Consider the following 16,344-nt stretch of genomic DNA (forward strand, 5'->3'; position numbering starts at 1 on the left):
AGAGCAGCTTCCCAATAAATGAGAGAAAGAGAGAGAGAGAGAATATGAATATGTGTATCAATTTAGCTTGAAATAGCTCATTTTACTAGTAGAGATATAACTTATCTGAGGAAACATAATCACATCCTTTCTGTTTTGAGACAGTGACTTCTTTATAGCCCAGGCTGGTTTTGAACTCACAAAAGTCCTCCCAACCTAAGTGCTAGGTTTGTAGCTATGGCACACCATGCCCAGTGCCCCATGCTTTTCTTGGTTGTCTCTTTGGTAAGATCTATCTTATAACTATGAGAATTTAGACACAATCTCTGTATTATGAATATAGATAAAATTTAAACATGGCCCGATTTTCCTTTTTTGATGATTCTTGCACAAAGAATAACTTTTAGGTTTGTGGGCTTGCATTTTAAGTTAGGTTGTTTATACATTTCAGATGTTTACATTCCTAACAAACATCTTCTAAGATTGTATCAGTCCTGTTTGCAATAAGAAAGGAGCTAACTTTCTTACTCTAGAAGCCAAGAGATTCTAGATCAACTAAATCTAAAAAGAGAAGCTTATTTGGTTTTGCTCTTAAACCAGCCTAGGAATTCATCTGATTGCACTTGCATAGCCGGGCAAAAGTCTCACAAAATTTTGCTCCCTAACTTTCAACACACAAAGTTCAAAGAACTCAATTTTAATACAATGATTCTGGTTACCAGTGTGTGTGTGTGTGTGTGTGTCTATCTGTCTGTCTGTCTTGTTGGAACTTTAAATCTGACAGTCTGGAAAATGATAAAAACTAGGATAAGCAAGGGCTTAAGCAAAGCTCTGGCTGGTCTCCACTGTCTGATGATGCTGTGATGTGTTCCTCTGTGTCCCTTTCCCAGGCCTCCTGCCATCACACAGTACAACAGGCACCATCGGCACAAAGGAGCATCAGCAAGCCAGAACATATGAATCCAAATACAAAGCTTAGTAGTCCAGCTTGAGTCAGGACATTTGGCTCATGCAACTGTAAGACAGGTATGAGGTATTGAGGGCGTGTTAAGTAGAAAGGCCTAGTAGTTTTGGTCACTTGACTTATTACCTCAGCCTCTCACTAACTACACAATTTTGGGGAAGTCATCTCACCTCACTAATTTTCACCTTCTTTTGTGGTAAAAACTGAGAGGGTTATATTCTAAAATCCACAAAAGGTAGCTTCACTGTTTAGGCAGGTGGTTTTTTGGGAAGTTATTGTAAAAAGAAAATCAGACAAAATGCACTCTGTAAGTTACCAGGCACTACTACTATTATTTACTCGAGGCAACACATTTATTAGATATGTCTCATGTCCCAGTGCTTGCAGAAAAGTCATATTTTATATATATATATATATACATATATATATATATATATATTATATACTGTTGTGGTCTCTAAAGGGAGACAGTATGCAAACACACAGGCATCTGCTCCAAGTGACACACAATAGAGAGGAGATTGCAAGTGGCTTAGTCTAAGGAATACAGGTCAGAAGATCAGAAAGATTATATCCTCAGCCAAAAATGGTTAGTAGGCAGTGGCTGGGCATAGGAGACTTTCTAAGAAGAGGAACAAAGAGAGCAGTAGAAAAGTCTTTAGTCAGCAGTATGACTAGTCTTGGTGTGACTACAGCATACATCCCATAGAAGAGACTGAAAATGAAACTGGACAGGTTGAGAAGGATTCTGAACCACAGAGAGGAATACCATCCGTATCATCAATTAGAGATAACAGGTAACTACTCTTGGAATTTACAGCAGTAAATAATCTTGGCTGCTGTCTTTCCTCCACTCTGTCTCTCACCTGTCGTTTTTGTCCTGACGCTACGAAAACCACAACACATTATGGTTAGATTTAATTCGCAGCTTGACACAACCTAGATTCACCTGGGAAGAGAGTCCCAATGAAGGGCTGCCTAGAACATGTCGGCCTCTAGGCATGCCTGTGGAGATTTCTCATAATTGGATTAATGGCCTGAAGATCCACGCTAACTGTGTGTAGACTGTGAGCTGGGCCTGAAGTGGTGAAGAGCAAGCATGTGTGCATTTATTCCTCTGCTTTTGACTATGGATGCAATGTGACTAACTCCTTCAAATCCCTGCAGTGGCTTCCCACAATGATGGGCTGTGACCTGGAATTGTAGCTACATAAACCCTTTCTCCTCTAAAGTTGTTTTACCAGAGTACATTCTAACATCAATGGAAATAAAGATACAATCTAAAAACAAAAAACAAACATCCATCTAGCAGAAAGATTCAGAACAAGGCATCTGAACACTAACAGCGGTATATAAGAAATACAAGGAGGTACATAAAGGAAAGGATAATTGATTCTACTTGGGAGAGCCAGGGAAATATTTATTTGAAGATAGTAAGTTGATAGGCAGAACAGCCAGAAGGAGAGCAGAGCAAAGATAAGAGAAACAAAATAGCAAGCCTCACAGTGCAGCAAGAGCTTTAGATAGGAGAGGAATTGGGCACTAAAGGACAGGGGCGGGGGAGGGGTAGGAAAGTATGCAGCGGTCCCACCTCCCCACAGGCTGACAATGTTTGTTGAGGAAAAGACACTTTCTTAGCAGCAGCCACTGACAAGTTGAGAGAACCCTAATTAAGCTCACTGCCCTCCCCCCTCCAAGCAAACATACACAAAAGGCAGAAGCCAGAGCAAGTTTTACAGGTTAAGAATATGTGTTGCAGACTTTAATTGGCTGAGGTTTAAATTTTCAGTTTGCTTATTTTTAGTAGTGTGACTTTGAACAAGCTGCACACCTCCTAAACTTTATTTTCCTCACTGATAAAATAAGGTTATTAATAGAATACTCAGCACAGTCCTGAAGGATTGAGATAATCCATAAGAAAGACTTACTATAAAATGTCTGATTTATTGGAAGTCATCAATAAACTAATACTAATATCACAATTATAGAGCACTTTGTTAGGAAACTATTAGAGTGGTCAAAGGAAGAAATGAAGAAGCCCTGGGCAGGGACAGAAGCGATAGGTGTGGAGAAGAACACAGAAGCAAGCCACCTTTCTGAGCTGAGTTATTGGATTGGGTAACAAGAGGCAGACAGATTACTATTACTATATTAATCGAGGTTCCTAACCTGGACAACAAGCAAGGTATTTAGCAATTTAAGATGTGTCAACTATAGAAAATGCCTGGGCAACATCCAGATGAGTCCATCAAGGACACCTGTGAAAGATGCATCTGGGGCTTGAGGTTAAGTGTAGGAAAGGCTCTCTTCATCAAGTCTTGTGGTTTGAAAATCACCCTCACTGTAGTTGCTTGCCACTGAACCAGCCCAGTCCTAAGGAACTACGTTTGATTATGTAACTACCTCTTGGTCAGGTTTCCTGAACAACTAACCCAACTGAGAAAAAGAAAAATCAAACTTTTTGTTTGTGCCTTTAGAGTCACATGGCTCTCAGGTGTGCCTTACCATCTGAATATGGCCTCTGGACCAACTCTCCAGCTCTATAAAGTAACTTTTTTATTCATAGTTAGAAGCGGTGTTCTTAGAATCTTAGGAACCATCACCTGGTATCACCAAACTCACTGTGCTGAGGTTGTACATGTGACACTGCTGATGAGGAGATGGGGAGATAGCTCACAGATAGTGTTTGTCACATTAGCAGGAAGACTAGAGCAGGGTGGGGGTAAGAAAAGCATGAAGCCTGGATTTCAGATAGCCACATAAATGCTGGGTAGGTATAGTGCCTGCCTACAATTACAGCCTCAGAAAGCAGACAGGGGATCCTCAAAGCAAGCTGGCTAGCAAGACTAACTTTACCAATGAGCTCTGCCTCAATGAATAAAATGGAAAAAAAATCAATTGGACATCAAGCTTTGGCTTCCACATATACAAGAACACATAAACGAATCCTACCTTCATCAAGTGTTTGTTGACCCACTTGGTGAATGTTTTCTTTTGCACTCGGTCCCGCTCATCTGCAAAAGAAAAACATAACGAGGCACTGACTTAGTGCTATGTAGCAGCAAGCTCCCACACTGGGCCCTGTCCACATCCCAGTTTATCTAGAACCAACAGAAGAGGTTGACTTTAGGTACAGAGCCATGGGACAATGACTTCTTGTTAGAAAGATATAGCTCATTGAAATATCTTTTATTCTTTTTTGATTCTGACTACTTTACAGATTGGACAGAATCACATGAATCCAAAACCTTGTCACATCACTGTCTCCTCAGCACGACAATTTGAGTAGAGCAGAGAGCACAGTGGCAGACCCCCTGTACCCCTCACGACAGGCGAAAGTTACAAACAGTAGCAAGAGAGGAGTGGGAAGGCTCAGGGCATAGTACAGACACTACAACCCTCTCTCGTCTCATCTGCATCACTTTGCCCACCTAACACTGCTCCTCCTCCCACGTCTGGTACTCCATTCCCACTTCCTCAGCAGCCAGCCATGTCCCAAAGCCACCCAGGTTAGCTCCCCTGAGCATCTATCTCTCCCTTCTCCTAAATAGCACACTCTTCCTCTTTCTCACAAACCACCCCCTCAAAAAACCTCTTTAACAGAAACATCAGTTCTGTCAGGACTTGACAATGACTGCCCCACAGATAATCATTCCTATGGAAGATTCACTTGAGCAATTCCCCAGAGCCAAGTCCTGGAACTGAGTGACCAGGCCTGATTCTTTCCTATTTATCCGAAGACTGCACCATCCATACAGCACTGAGCAAAAATGCATCATATATGTGGGTGAAAACAATGAAACCCATCTTTTGTACAGTGAATATGCTAATAATTACTTTAAAATTTTATTACATTTTCTTGGGGGGGGGGAACAAATACAGAGACAGACACCCTTTCCATTGACCCATTTTGCCATTTCCTTATAACTTTTTAAAAGAAAAAATAAAACAAAACCATAAAACAAATCACCATCACCCTCACTGTCACTGACCATTCCCTGCTGCTTCCACTGACACACAGCAAATCTCACAAACCTTTCCTAGAGACTACACTCACATCATAGACAGACAGACAGACAGACAGACAGATGTCTTGAATGTTGGCTGTGTGTCTGAGACCACTTGGCTCCATGAACATCAGCAACTCATCTCTAGCCACTGACTCAAATGACTCCAGTCCTACCCTCATCTGCTGTCTTAACACCTCTGCCCTATATCTGAATGAGGGCATACTCTGAGCCCCAGGCCTCCAAATATAAAAAGCAGTCATCTTTATCAATGTACAGGGCTGGGCATGTAGCTTAGTTGACAGAGCACTTGTAAAGCCCTGAGTTTGAGCCCCAGCACAGCATGAGCGGGCATGGTGGTACATGCTGTAATTGTAGCCCTTGGGAGGTAGAGAGAGGAAAACTGGTCAGAAGTTCAAGATCGTTTTTGGCTACACAGGGAGTTAGAGTCTCCCTAGAGGGAGAATGTAGAATCAGCCTAGGATACAGCAGACTTTTGTCTCAAACAAACAAACAAAAAAGCAAAATACCTAATACCTCCTCGCTATTCCTTTATGTGGGGAGGGGCATGGTAGGGATTAACCCCAGAGTCTCATACATGCTCATACATGATTCACTGAATCATGCCCTATGTCTTCTCCATTAACTATTTTTGATCTTGAACCACTCTCATGGTACCCAATTCATTAAGAATTTTGAATGTTAGCCCTCCCCATGCCAGACAACACAATGGAGAAATCAGTGACTGTTCTTAGGGTCTCTCACGTAAATAGCGCTGCTTAGCTCTTCCCATGGCTTCCCTAGGTCAGAGAATTGCAGAAGGAGAAAGTTTTTAATGAGAGTCACCAGTGTTCCAAACTAACAGCTTGCATGAAACTCTGCACAAGAGCAGCTACTCTCTTAACAGAACCCCCTAGGAAAAGCCACACCGTGCCATGCTCACTCTGAAGCCTTCCCTCCTGGGGGAACACCCTGCCTTCTTATTTTTGGGTTTGTATTGCTTTCACTCGGGAAGAAGTTTCTCCCCAAGACTTTGTCTTCACATCGTTTTTAGATTGAATCTTTTCCTGCTTTGCATGAAATAAGTCTCTCCCTATTATACACCTCAGAATTAACATATAGATCTCCCAAGTTACTCATTCTAACGCCCTCGTAACCTTATATTGGGGTTGAAAGATCTGTCCTGGTCACACACGGTACACTAGAGCAGTTGAGGGCACCCATCATCTCATGAAGCAACATAACAACTTATGCTCTTTAAATAAAGTGGTGGGCTCTGCTTTCTGTGTAAAGTCTACCTATTGACTCTTACTTAGAGGACAGTCAGAAATTTATTTATTTTAGGTCTAATCTGGTTTAGCTTAATAGAGTCACGTAAATATTTGAAGCCAAGATTCTTTACAACTTGCTCATTGTATGCTACCATTTCTAGTTCTTTTATTAGATGCTGCTTTGGTCCAACGTCATCATACTTTTTGGTCCTACCATCTGAAGACTGAGCAAGAATCAGCTTCAAGCCAGTATCTTCTCATCATGACACTCATGCTATTTATTCTATTTGTAATATGATATTTTCTCTTCCCACCACTCCAAGTAATAGTTATTCCTTAAAATACAACTTATTTGTTCATTCTCTTACTATCTGCATAAAAGCTTCATTAAAGACCTAATTCCAGGGCTGGAGAGATGACTCAGCAGTTTAGAGTACTGACTGCCCTTCCAGAGGTCCTGAGTTCAATTCCCACAATGTCCAGCAACCACATGGTGGCTCACAACCATCTGTAATGGGATCTGATGCCCTATTCTGGTGTGTTTGAAGACAGATACAGTGCACTCATATACATAAAATAAGCAAATAAATCTTAAAAAAAAAAAAAAACTAATTCCAAGGTCCTTCAGACTCTGGTAGTAAAAATGCCAACAATCGGGGCTGGAAAGACGGCTCAGTAGTTAAGAGCACTTGTTGCTGCATGGTGACTTATAACCATCCACACCTCCAGTTCTAAGGGAGCTCACACCCTTTTCTGATCTCTTAGGTACCAAGGATCTAAATCGTGCACAAAAATACACGCAGGCAAATGCTCATAAACTTAAAATTAAAAATACAACTTTGTTGCATAGTTTCATAAGTGCTATAACCCGTAAGTGTATTTCACCCAGTCTCTTAAACTGCTTTCTTTTACTTGCTCAACTCTCTTTCTTCCATAAAATTTTTATATGACTCCAAAAATAGACCAATGACATAAAATAAGTATAGCAATAATATATTTACTGATAACAAATGATTAAACATTTTTTGGCATATATACTTTTCTTAATTTATTAAAGATGAAAACAGAATGACATACTAACAAGATGGATATGCTTGTTTATTTTCACAGATAGAAATAATTAAATCTTGGCTAAATATCTGATACCACAGAACATACAGCATCTTGACTATTTGTCAGAGTTGAATGATAATTTTATAGTCATCAATGCAGAGAGAACTGGAAAATATATAGTACACAATAGCAGTATGTTTACAGTCATTTTAGAAATTACTAGAATATCTGTCCCAATCTCAAGCCAAAATTTATTAAGTGATTTTTTTTAAAAGAAATTTAAGTCTAAAAATTTCAAATAGCAGTTGGGACTGGAAAGAATACCAACTATTCTTCCAGAGGATCCAGGTTCAATTCTCAGCACCTACATAGTAGCTCACAACTATCTGTAACTCAAAGGGCAAATATTCTAGGGTCAGAAAGATGGCTCAGTGGTTAAGGAGGTTGCTACCAAGCCTGATGAACTGCGTTTGGTCCTTGGATCCATGGGTTAGAAAGAAAGAACCAACTCCTATAAGTTGACCTCTGACCTCCAAGTGTGCTGTGGTATGTGCACAAATAAGTAAAACATTGTTAAGTCATATTCTAGCTTGAAACGTTGTTGTATTCCTGAAATCCCAACACACGGGAATAGAGACGAGAAGATCAAGCGTTCATTTTAGACTATATTAGTGGATTCGAGGCCAGCCTGGGCTATAAGATTGTTTTAAAATTTCAAACAAATAAACAAATAAAATCAAACATTCTAATACAATACAAAGATATACAAATGTGATACCTACTGAGGAATAGTGGTAGAAAAAGAAGAATCTTAACTTTCTATAAGCCATCTGTTATGTTTCTATCAGAGCAGAAAATTTGAATGTAAAACACTGTTATTGGTAACACGTACTAAGTCTAAATCTGAGCTGAGGTGTTCAGGCAGCAGGCACACACACCTGCTGTGTGGTTGAGCTTACTGTAGCTTCCTTTTTCACTTCTCTCTTCTACACTGAGCCAATCCCTAGGACAAGTTCGATGGACAAAAACAAGGAACAGAGATGGGCAAGCTGCTACCTGAGGTCACACCTAAGTGAACTCACAGTGACAATTTGTGACAGCTGATAAGTTAAGATGGTTTACCAGACAGCAATGAGACTTAAAACTGATAGGTTGGGGCTACAGAGACTGTGTTCATTCAGAGCACTTGGTGCTCTTGTAGAGGGCCTGGCCTTGGTTACTAGCACCCCCATGATGGCTCAAAGCCACCTATAACTCCAATGCCAGGGGATCCAAAGCCCTCTCTAACCTCCTTGGGCAACAGGTACACACATGGAGCACATACATACATTCAGGCTAATAAAATACTTACACACATAAAATCAATATTTCTTTTTTAGAAATCTGATACTTTGGCCTGGCCCATTGTGCCCTTTCACGACAAGCTTGAGCCCACACTATATCTCATAGGTAAAGGCAAATGACTAGAGATTTTAAATGCATAGGAAACAGGCTGGTGGACTTTGTTGATCTTTATTCAGACTCTTCTGTCTTCCTAATTTTCATGGTACTGACTGTGCTAATCATTCATCAACAGAGATCTGAACTTTTCACATGCTTGTCTTTCTATCACCAGGTATAACCACTCTTTGAAGCTAGAGATCATACTTTACTTTTTTCCCCTTAAAATGCCTAACATTAAAGCTTTAAATAGTAAATAATAAGACCTAAAACAACAAAAATAAAAACATACATGTTTGGCCAAATACATGATTCTAACTAGTTAAAGCAACAAGAGATAGGTGTAGTGGGCACCCCATATGAGATCAGAACTGAACTGAGTTCTATGTAAGAAGCCAATTTTATACACAAACCTCTTCAAACTTTAATAAGTACTACCTATATGCTGGGACATACAATACTGCCTGCCGCAACAGGAAAGTTAAAGCTAGCAAAATTCTGAACTACACTTTTCCTGACACCAGACTCACTTGCTGCACTCTAGTAACTGCCACAAAGACCAAGAACAGTCTGATTCTAACTGCAAAACAACTCACCCTGAAGACACATGTTTTCTGCTGTTTGCTTTTGAGAATTTCTTTTATAAAAATTATACATTTAGAGCAGGGTGTGGTGTCACACGCCTGTCTGTAACCCTACCATTAAGAAGGTGAGGCACAACAGAGTGTGGTGGCGCACGCCTTTAATCCCAGCACTTGGAAGGCAGAGGCAGGTGGATTTCTGAGTTCAAGGCCAGCCTGGTCTACAGAGTGAGTTCCAGGACAGCCAGGGCTACACAGAGAAACCCTGTCTCAAAAAAAAAAAAAAAAAAAAAAGAAGGTGAGGCAGGACTATTTTGAGTTCAAGGTCTGCCTGGACTATATAGAAAGACTATCTGAAAACAGAGCATATACACACAAACACAACAAACTATTTACTTTATTACTATCACAGGTTAGCCAATTCACAGATAGAAAAGAAAAAAGTAAACAGAATTCCTTAACCTAATCAGTATTTTTAAGGAGTGAGATTTTTTAAAAGGCAGGGTCTTATAGAGCCCTGGCTGGCGTAAACTCCCAATCGCTGCCCCCATCTCCCAAGTGCAGGGAAAGCAGGAACCAATCAACATAATCAGCTTATCTCTTACATTTTCTGTGGTAAAAGACAAGGTCAAGCATTCTTTTACCTTCCAACAAACCACTATATAGCCAGGCTGGCCTTGAACCGACAATCCTGCTTCAGCGTTGTTGGTGTGCACACACAACTGGTTTCCTTCCCCTTAAAACAATCTGCACCTTGAATCTGAGACGCCACTCTACCCTAGTTTTCCTCCTCTGGCTGTTCCTTCCTCATGCTTAGTCCGTTTGTTTGTTTGTTTTTTCGAGACAGGGTTTCTCTGTATAGCCCTGGCTGTCCTGGAACTCACTTTGTAGACCAGGCTGGCCTTGAACTCAGAAATCTGCCTGCCTCTGCCTCCCAAGTGCTGGGATTAAAGGCGTGCGCCACCAAGTCCAGCTTTAAATCACTTCTCAAACATTTCATTCATGTCATGCTTATCTGAAATTCTGCCTGTCTAGAATTAAATTCTCAAGCTAGGGATACGGCTGAGTGCCTTGTTTGTCACGTGTAAGGCTCCAAGTTCAACCCTCAGCAAGCAAGCACACAGAGAAGGAAAGGAAGAAAGGAAGGGAGGGAAGGAGAGAGAAGAAAGGAGGGAGAGGGAGGGAAGGAGGAGGCAGGCAGATAAGAGAGAGAAACAGTAAAAGACCACTACTCTTTTTATAAAGATCTATTTAATATTCTAATTATGTGGATATGTGCTTGTATAAGTGCAAGTGCCCACAGAGGCCAAAAGAAAAGAGGCGTGCCTCCTGAATCCGGAGTTTCAGGCAGTTGTGAGCCACTTAACATGAGTGCCGGAAACAGAACGTAGGTCCTTAACCACTGAACCATCTCTCCAGGCCCCTAAATGCTTTCCTTCTCCTTGTTCTTAACAGGTTTCCCCACTCTAAGCCACCCTTGTCAAGCTGCCTGCAGTATTTCTACCAAAACTGATCTTGCTACTGTTTGCCTTAAAATCTTCCAGGTGGCTTGAGTTAGTAGTCTCAGTTTTGATTTAGTAGATTCAGAAGTTCGGTATGATGTCTCATACTTATAGTCCTAGCACTCAAGAGACTGGGGCAGTAGGACTTTAGCATGATCAAGGCTGATTAGGGTGACAAAGTAAGACTCAAAAACAAAACAAAAATTAGTAGTTATCACCTACTGAATATCTACTTGCTTATGCTTAGCACCCCATATACTCTTTCTGATGTTCAACAGCTCTATAAAGTAGCTACTATGCTGATTTATAGAACAATAAACCCTAACAACGACAAGCAACATGCTCAAGATCACAAGAGTCACACTTGAACCCAACTCTACATAATGCCATAGCCTGGTACTCCCATTCAGGATAGCATTTAAACTTTTAGCTTAGGATCTAAAGTTCCACTAGTGTATGATCTCTGCCTGCTATTCATAGTACAATTCATCTGTGTTATATTCTAAATCATAGATCTGTAGCCACTATGCATATTGCCTCCATGGAATTAGTACAAGCCAGCACAATAATGTGCCATGCAATCAAGGAGAAAGGAGTAACATGAAGTGTCAAGACAGGGATTCACAAAGAACATCTACTATCAAGGATTAGTGATGCTGAGAAGGCTTCAACGAGGGTTACTTAGGATTTAGGGAAATAGCAACTCTGGAATCTTCAATGCAAATTTAAATTTTTATTTCTTAAGAAAGTCGTATTAGGAGCCTGGCGTGGTGGCGCACGCCTTTAATCCCAGCACTCGGGAGGCAGAAGCAGGCGGATTTCTGAGTTTGAGGCCAGCCTGGTCTACAAAGTGAGTTCCAGGACAGCCAGGGCTACACAGAGAAACCCTGTCTCGAAAAACCAAGAAAAAAAAAATTTCAAACTGAAGCAGACTGACTAAGAGCCATAGCTGCGCCCCTAAGAAAGCCCAAGTGCTGTAAATCTGGCTTCCCTTCTCAGGAAAGAGTCACAGGTCTGTGGGTCTGTGAGTTGAGTTAGGCCGAGCTTAGGGGAGAACTATCTTTAGCTACTAGACAATCTACCCAAAGGAACAAAGAGCATCCAAAGTCATTCTCCCTGCAGTGTCCAGACACAGTCACCAGTACAGTGCCCAGGCATACAGTCACAAGTCTGACTTGTATGAGAGGAACAGTGAGAAGAACAGACTTATACTATATGCATTTCACATATTACTACAATTACCAGCTAGTATTTATGAATGTGTATGGAAGACACTATAATATCATATACTCCTCATAACTACTCCATGAACTAGGACCTGCTTTAATCCCCTTCTTAACAACGAGGAAATCAGGGCACAAAAAAATTAAGCAATTTTCTTAGTCTGTGTAACCATTAAGTGATAGAGCAGCAAGTTCCTGTTTTGATTGTGGCTCTCTTTATTAACTAGGCTACAGAGCCTCTAGACCAGTGGTTCTCATCCTGTGGGTCATAACCCCTTTGGGGGTTAATGACCCTTTCACAGGGGTCACCTAAGCCCATCAGAAAACACAGATATTTACATTATGATTCATAACAGTAGCAAAATTACGGTTATAAAGTATCATGGAAAATTATTTTTATGGTTGGGGTCACCATAACGTGAACTGTATTAAAGAGTTGCAGCATTAGGGAAAGCTGAGAAGCACTGCTGGGGGAATGAAGGGCTGAAAGTACAGAAGATTTTCCCTTAGTCAGTGGAGGTTCTGACTTCCTTACATTCCTCTGTTAGTTACTAAAAGGGACCTTTGGGCTACGAGCTTATCTCTAAGCACTTTCAAACACAGACCACTCTTTTCGGGTCCCAGGAAGGAATTCTCTGGAAAGACACAAAGCTAAACACCCATGCAATAACTGCCTAATGCTGCCTCTCCTTGTGCCATAAACATGGTACAGTATACACCTCTGGGAGTACGAACCCTGAAGGCAGAAGGTCAGAATTTTGCCCTTGTTCCTCTCCTCTAGATTTCTTCCCAGAACCCCTCTGAATCAAAACACCAGTAATTTCAATATTAGGAAAATCGAACCAATCTGGATTACATTTTTGTTCTGTTTTAAGAAAACCAAAAGAATAAAATCAAAAGACATACTATCTTATTGACCAGTAAACTCCCCAAATTAATTAGGAGATCTAACCTGACTGGTGGTGACAGCAGCTGCAGGTGATCTCTGAGTTGGAGGCCAGCCTGATCTACAGATATGAGTTCTTGGACAGCCAGGGGTATACAAAGAAACCCTGTCTCAAAAAACCAAAAGATGAAGATGATTAAGACTATCTAGAAATTACCATCTAATAACAAAGTCTTTATACAACAAAGGGTATTTTAATGTAAAAAATAGGAGGACAATTTCAGAGTAAAGGACAGTTTTAGTTTGGGTTGGGTTGGTTTTATAAGGAAAAGAATTGAGGCCAGGCAGTGGTGGTGCACACCTTTAATTCCAGCACTTGGAGGCAGAGGCAGGCGGATTTCTGAGTTCGAGGCCAGCCTGGTCTACAGAGTGAGTTCCAGGACAGCCAGGGCTACACAGAGAAACCCTGTCTTGAAACACCTCCTCCTCTCCCAACTCCCCCTCCTCTAAAAGAGAGAGAACTGAAGGATTGCTCTCAGGCCAGCACCAGTCTCTACCCCACAGGAAACATATCCAAAAAACCTAGACCACTTGGTCAAGGTCATAGAACATTATCTAAGGCTCTCCCCTCCCTAGCCAAGGGACCTAAGCAACAGCTAACAGGCCCCACCCTTGACCTCCAACAGATTCTGTTCCCAAAGCATCCTAAGTGTGTTTCTCTAGCTTAGCTAGAAAGGAAAATGTAAAACAACTAGCAATAGGCCCCAAAGAGGAAACTTAGGCTATGACTTCTCCCTCCCCCAGAGGTGAACTCCCTAACCAACCAACTTCTGCTAAAAATACCCCCTCCACCTCCCCACCCTCCCGTCTTTCAGCTCTGTGCAGCATGACTAAAAGTGGCTTCCTGACACAGACAGATGCAAGAGCATGAATTCACACTCTATAAAACAGCCCCACACCCAAAGCTTGGGCTCTTAATTGCCCTCATGCCAAAGACATACCCAGGAAGTGGGGGAACCCAAGTCCATTTTACCCCACATTTCAAAAGCCCAAAGGTTGTGTAATGCCTGCAGGGCTTCAAAGGAGGCGCATTCCAGTGAGTCCAAGAGCACAAGGCTGTAAGACAAGAAAACCCTTCACATACTAACCCATGCAGCACATGCGGCACACCAGGTGGGCGTTGAACTCATGTTCATCTTGGTAACTGGGCCACATGGCTCCACTGGCCCCACCTTAGAAAATCGGGTCCCAAAGGACTTCCAGTTAGTGGCCTCTGCACCCTCTGCAGCTGCTCAGAGTGGACTTAAAGGTGAACAGAGACAGATAGCCAAAGGGCTGTGTGACGGCACACACACACACAGGACAGAAAAGAACAGAGAAGTGACTCCACCCACAACTTCCTACTGACCTCCTTCTTCCCTTGAGGTCAGAGAAGAAGCTCCTCCCCAGATCATTTCCAAAGGCTGGGCCCAGATCTGCAGGTAGACACTTATTCAAAAGCGGCAACCACTCACTATTTCCAGACCAACATAGCATGAAGAGATGGGAGCTCTGTATGCAAAACTCCAAACAAGATATTAAATAAGCCTAGGGAGAAAGAAGCTGGCCTTTGAATTTACAGAGCAGAAACGTGTGACCTGGTGCATCTTAGACAGTAGCAGGTGAGCTAGTGAGTAAATGGCTTACTGCCGAGTCAGGGACAGTGCATTCGTTGCCCAACGACTTGCTCCTTGCAAGGGCTTGCCTCTTCTCAGGCAGAAGCACATCTAAACTGTTAGCCGACTGAGACAGTTCAGGCCACACAGGCAAGCCCTGACACTGTTCAATGTCAAGGGATTTCTAGGTTCTAAAGGGAGATTCTTCCCCCAACTTACAGTTGCCCAAAACTTCTGACTTCACCTTCTTTATAAAACAGCCCAGCCCAAGCCCGTGGCAAACAGCTTAGCAGTCCCCGTCAGCATACAATTTGCTTGCTGCTCCATTCCTTCCCGTATCCAGCCAGAAGTGACATCACAAAGCCCGATTCCCTTTCCTATCTATATCCTCTCTCTTCTTCTCCAGTCAGTGCACCTAAGTCAGCCAGGCCAGAAATCCCTGTAGTCATCAGTGGAAGGCAGCTTGCTTGTCTGTCCAACTTGTTTTCCAAGTCCTGACTAATTGTACCAGACACTGGAATGCTGAAAAAACACAATGAATGGCTTTTTCATTCAGATAGCCCTGCCCATCTTTGCCTCTTCATGATTCTGACCCTATCCCTGCAGTGGTTGTCAGGAACGACTCCAATTCTGCCCTCACCTCGCTGAGGCCGGCTTCTGATAAGGACCTAATCGCCGCCCTTAGCTCCAGCTCCCTAAATAGAACAACTTCTTTAGGCTAATGCTGCTTTCAATCCTGTTCCAGAAGACAGCCATGGGGGAGGGGTTGGCACCCAGGACAGCAAGGTTATGAAGAGTCTCCCAAAAGACCACAGGAGGAAACAGTGAACAGAGGCTCCCCTACTGGGCCAGACAGCTTACACAGTCCTGTTAGCTCCTCAGTCATCTGACAAGTTCCTTCACTCCCACCTACAAACTGCTAATAGTCCTGCTATTGCTTATTAAGAAAGCGCCTCAGCTAGCTCTATTCCCCCTTGACTAAGCTGTAGGCCACCTTCACAGCCTGTGACAAGAGTACTCAGTGCATGCCCCATCCACACTTCTTAGCCTAGAAGAGGATGAATCCTCCTAGAAGTATCTTGTCTTGGGAAAAGGAACCGGTAAGATATAGGAAAGAGAAGAAAAGGGAATATTCTCAGTCATATTTAATAATCTTTTCTTTTATCAATCCAAACTCTCTGAGCTCAAAGGACTATCCTTTATCTTCAAACCCCCGTCTGTAGCAGCTAGAAAGCATTCAGTTATTCAATGAGCTAAACTAAACTTGAATCTACTAAAACTAGTCACAGATCATGAATAGGCTAAGAGCTGTAACTTCATCTAATCACATCAACAATTCTCTAAGAAAAGCATCATTTCCATTTTAGAGATAACATGTGCTATGACATACGATGTTAAAGAGCAAACAAGTTGTTTGCCCACCTCCAAAGTTATGCCATTTATTATACTTGTCTCTGAGAGGAACCAACCCAGAATAACTAAGGAAGTAGAATATTCCTCAGAAAATAAAGAAATAACAACTCCTAAAACCAGATAGATGTAGTAGCACATCTATGATCCCAGCAACCAAGGAAGCTGTAGCAGACCAATTGCTTCAAGTTCAAGGCCAGCCTGGGCAACAAAGTGACACCATGTCTCAAACCCTTGCCAACAAAAAGAAACTATGGATGACAGAAAAATTAGAGCAAATCACAATTTTTCAGTCTCTAAAAAAAAAAAAAAAAAAAAAAACAACATAAATATTACTGGTAATGTCTGAGAAACAAAACTTGCCATCTCCTCA

General features: G+C 41.9%; 1 protein-coding gene and 1 long non-coding RNA gene across 10 annotated transcripts in view; one reads left to right on the plus strand and one right to left on the minus strand.

Annotated features, from left to right (window-relative positions):
• The window catches only part of Macf1 (microtubule-actin crosslinking factor 1), a 338,170-nt gene that overhangs the window by 200,776 nt on the left and 121,050 nt on the right, over positions 1-16,344 (minus strand). For all 9 annotated transcript variants that reach the window (NM_001199137.1, NM_001199136.1, XM_011240417.2 and 6 more), the window contains one exon: positions 3,896-3,957. In NM_001199137.1, the coding sequence (NP_001186066.1) occupies positions 3,896-3,957 (62 nt within the window). The remainder of the gene's footprint in view (positions 1-3,895; positions 3,958-16,344) is intronic.
• Gm31156 lies at positions 1,678-6,633 on the plus strand. The gene is made up of 2 exons (XR_376624.3): positions 1,678-1,740; positions 6,383-6,633. It is a non-coding gene; the product is annotated as a predicted gene, 31156 (long non-coding RNA).

This window comes from Mus musculus, chromosome 4, assembly GCF_000001635.26.
Source record: "Mus musculus strain C57BL/6J chromosome 4, GRCm38.p6 C57BL/6J".
NCBI lineage: Eukaryota > Metazoa > Chordata > Mammalia > Rodentia > Muridae > Mus > Mus musculus.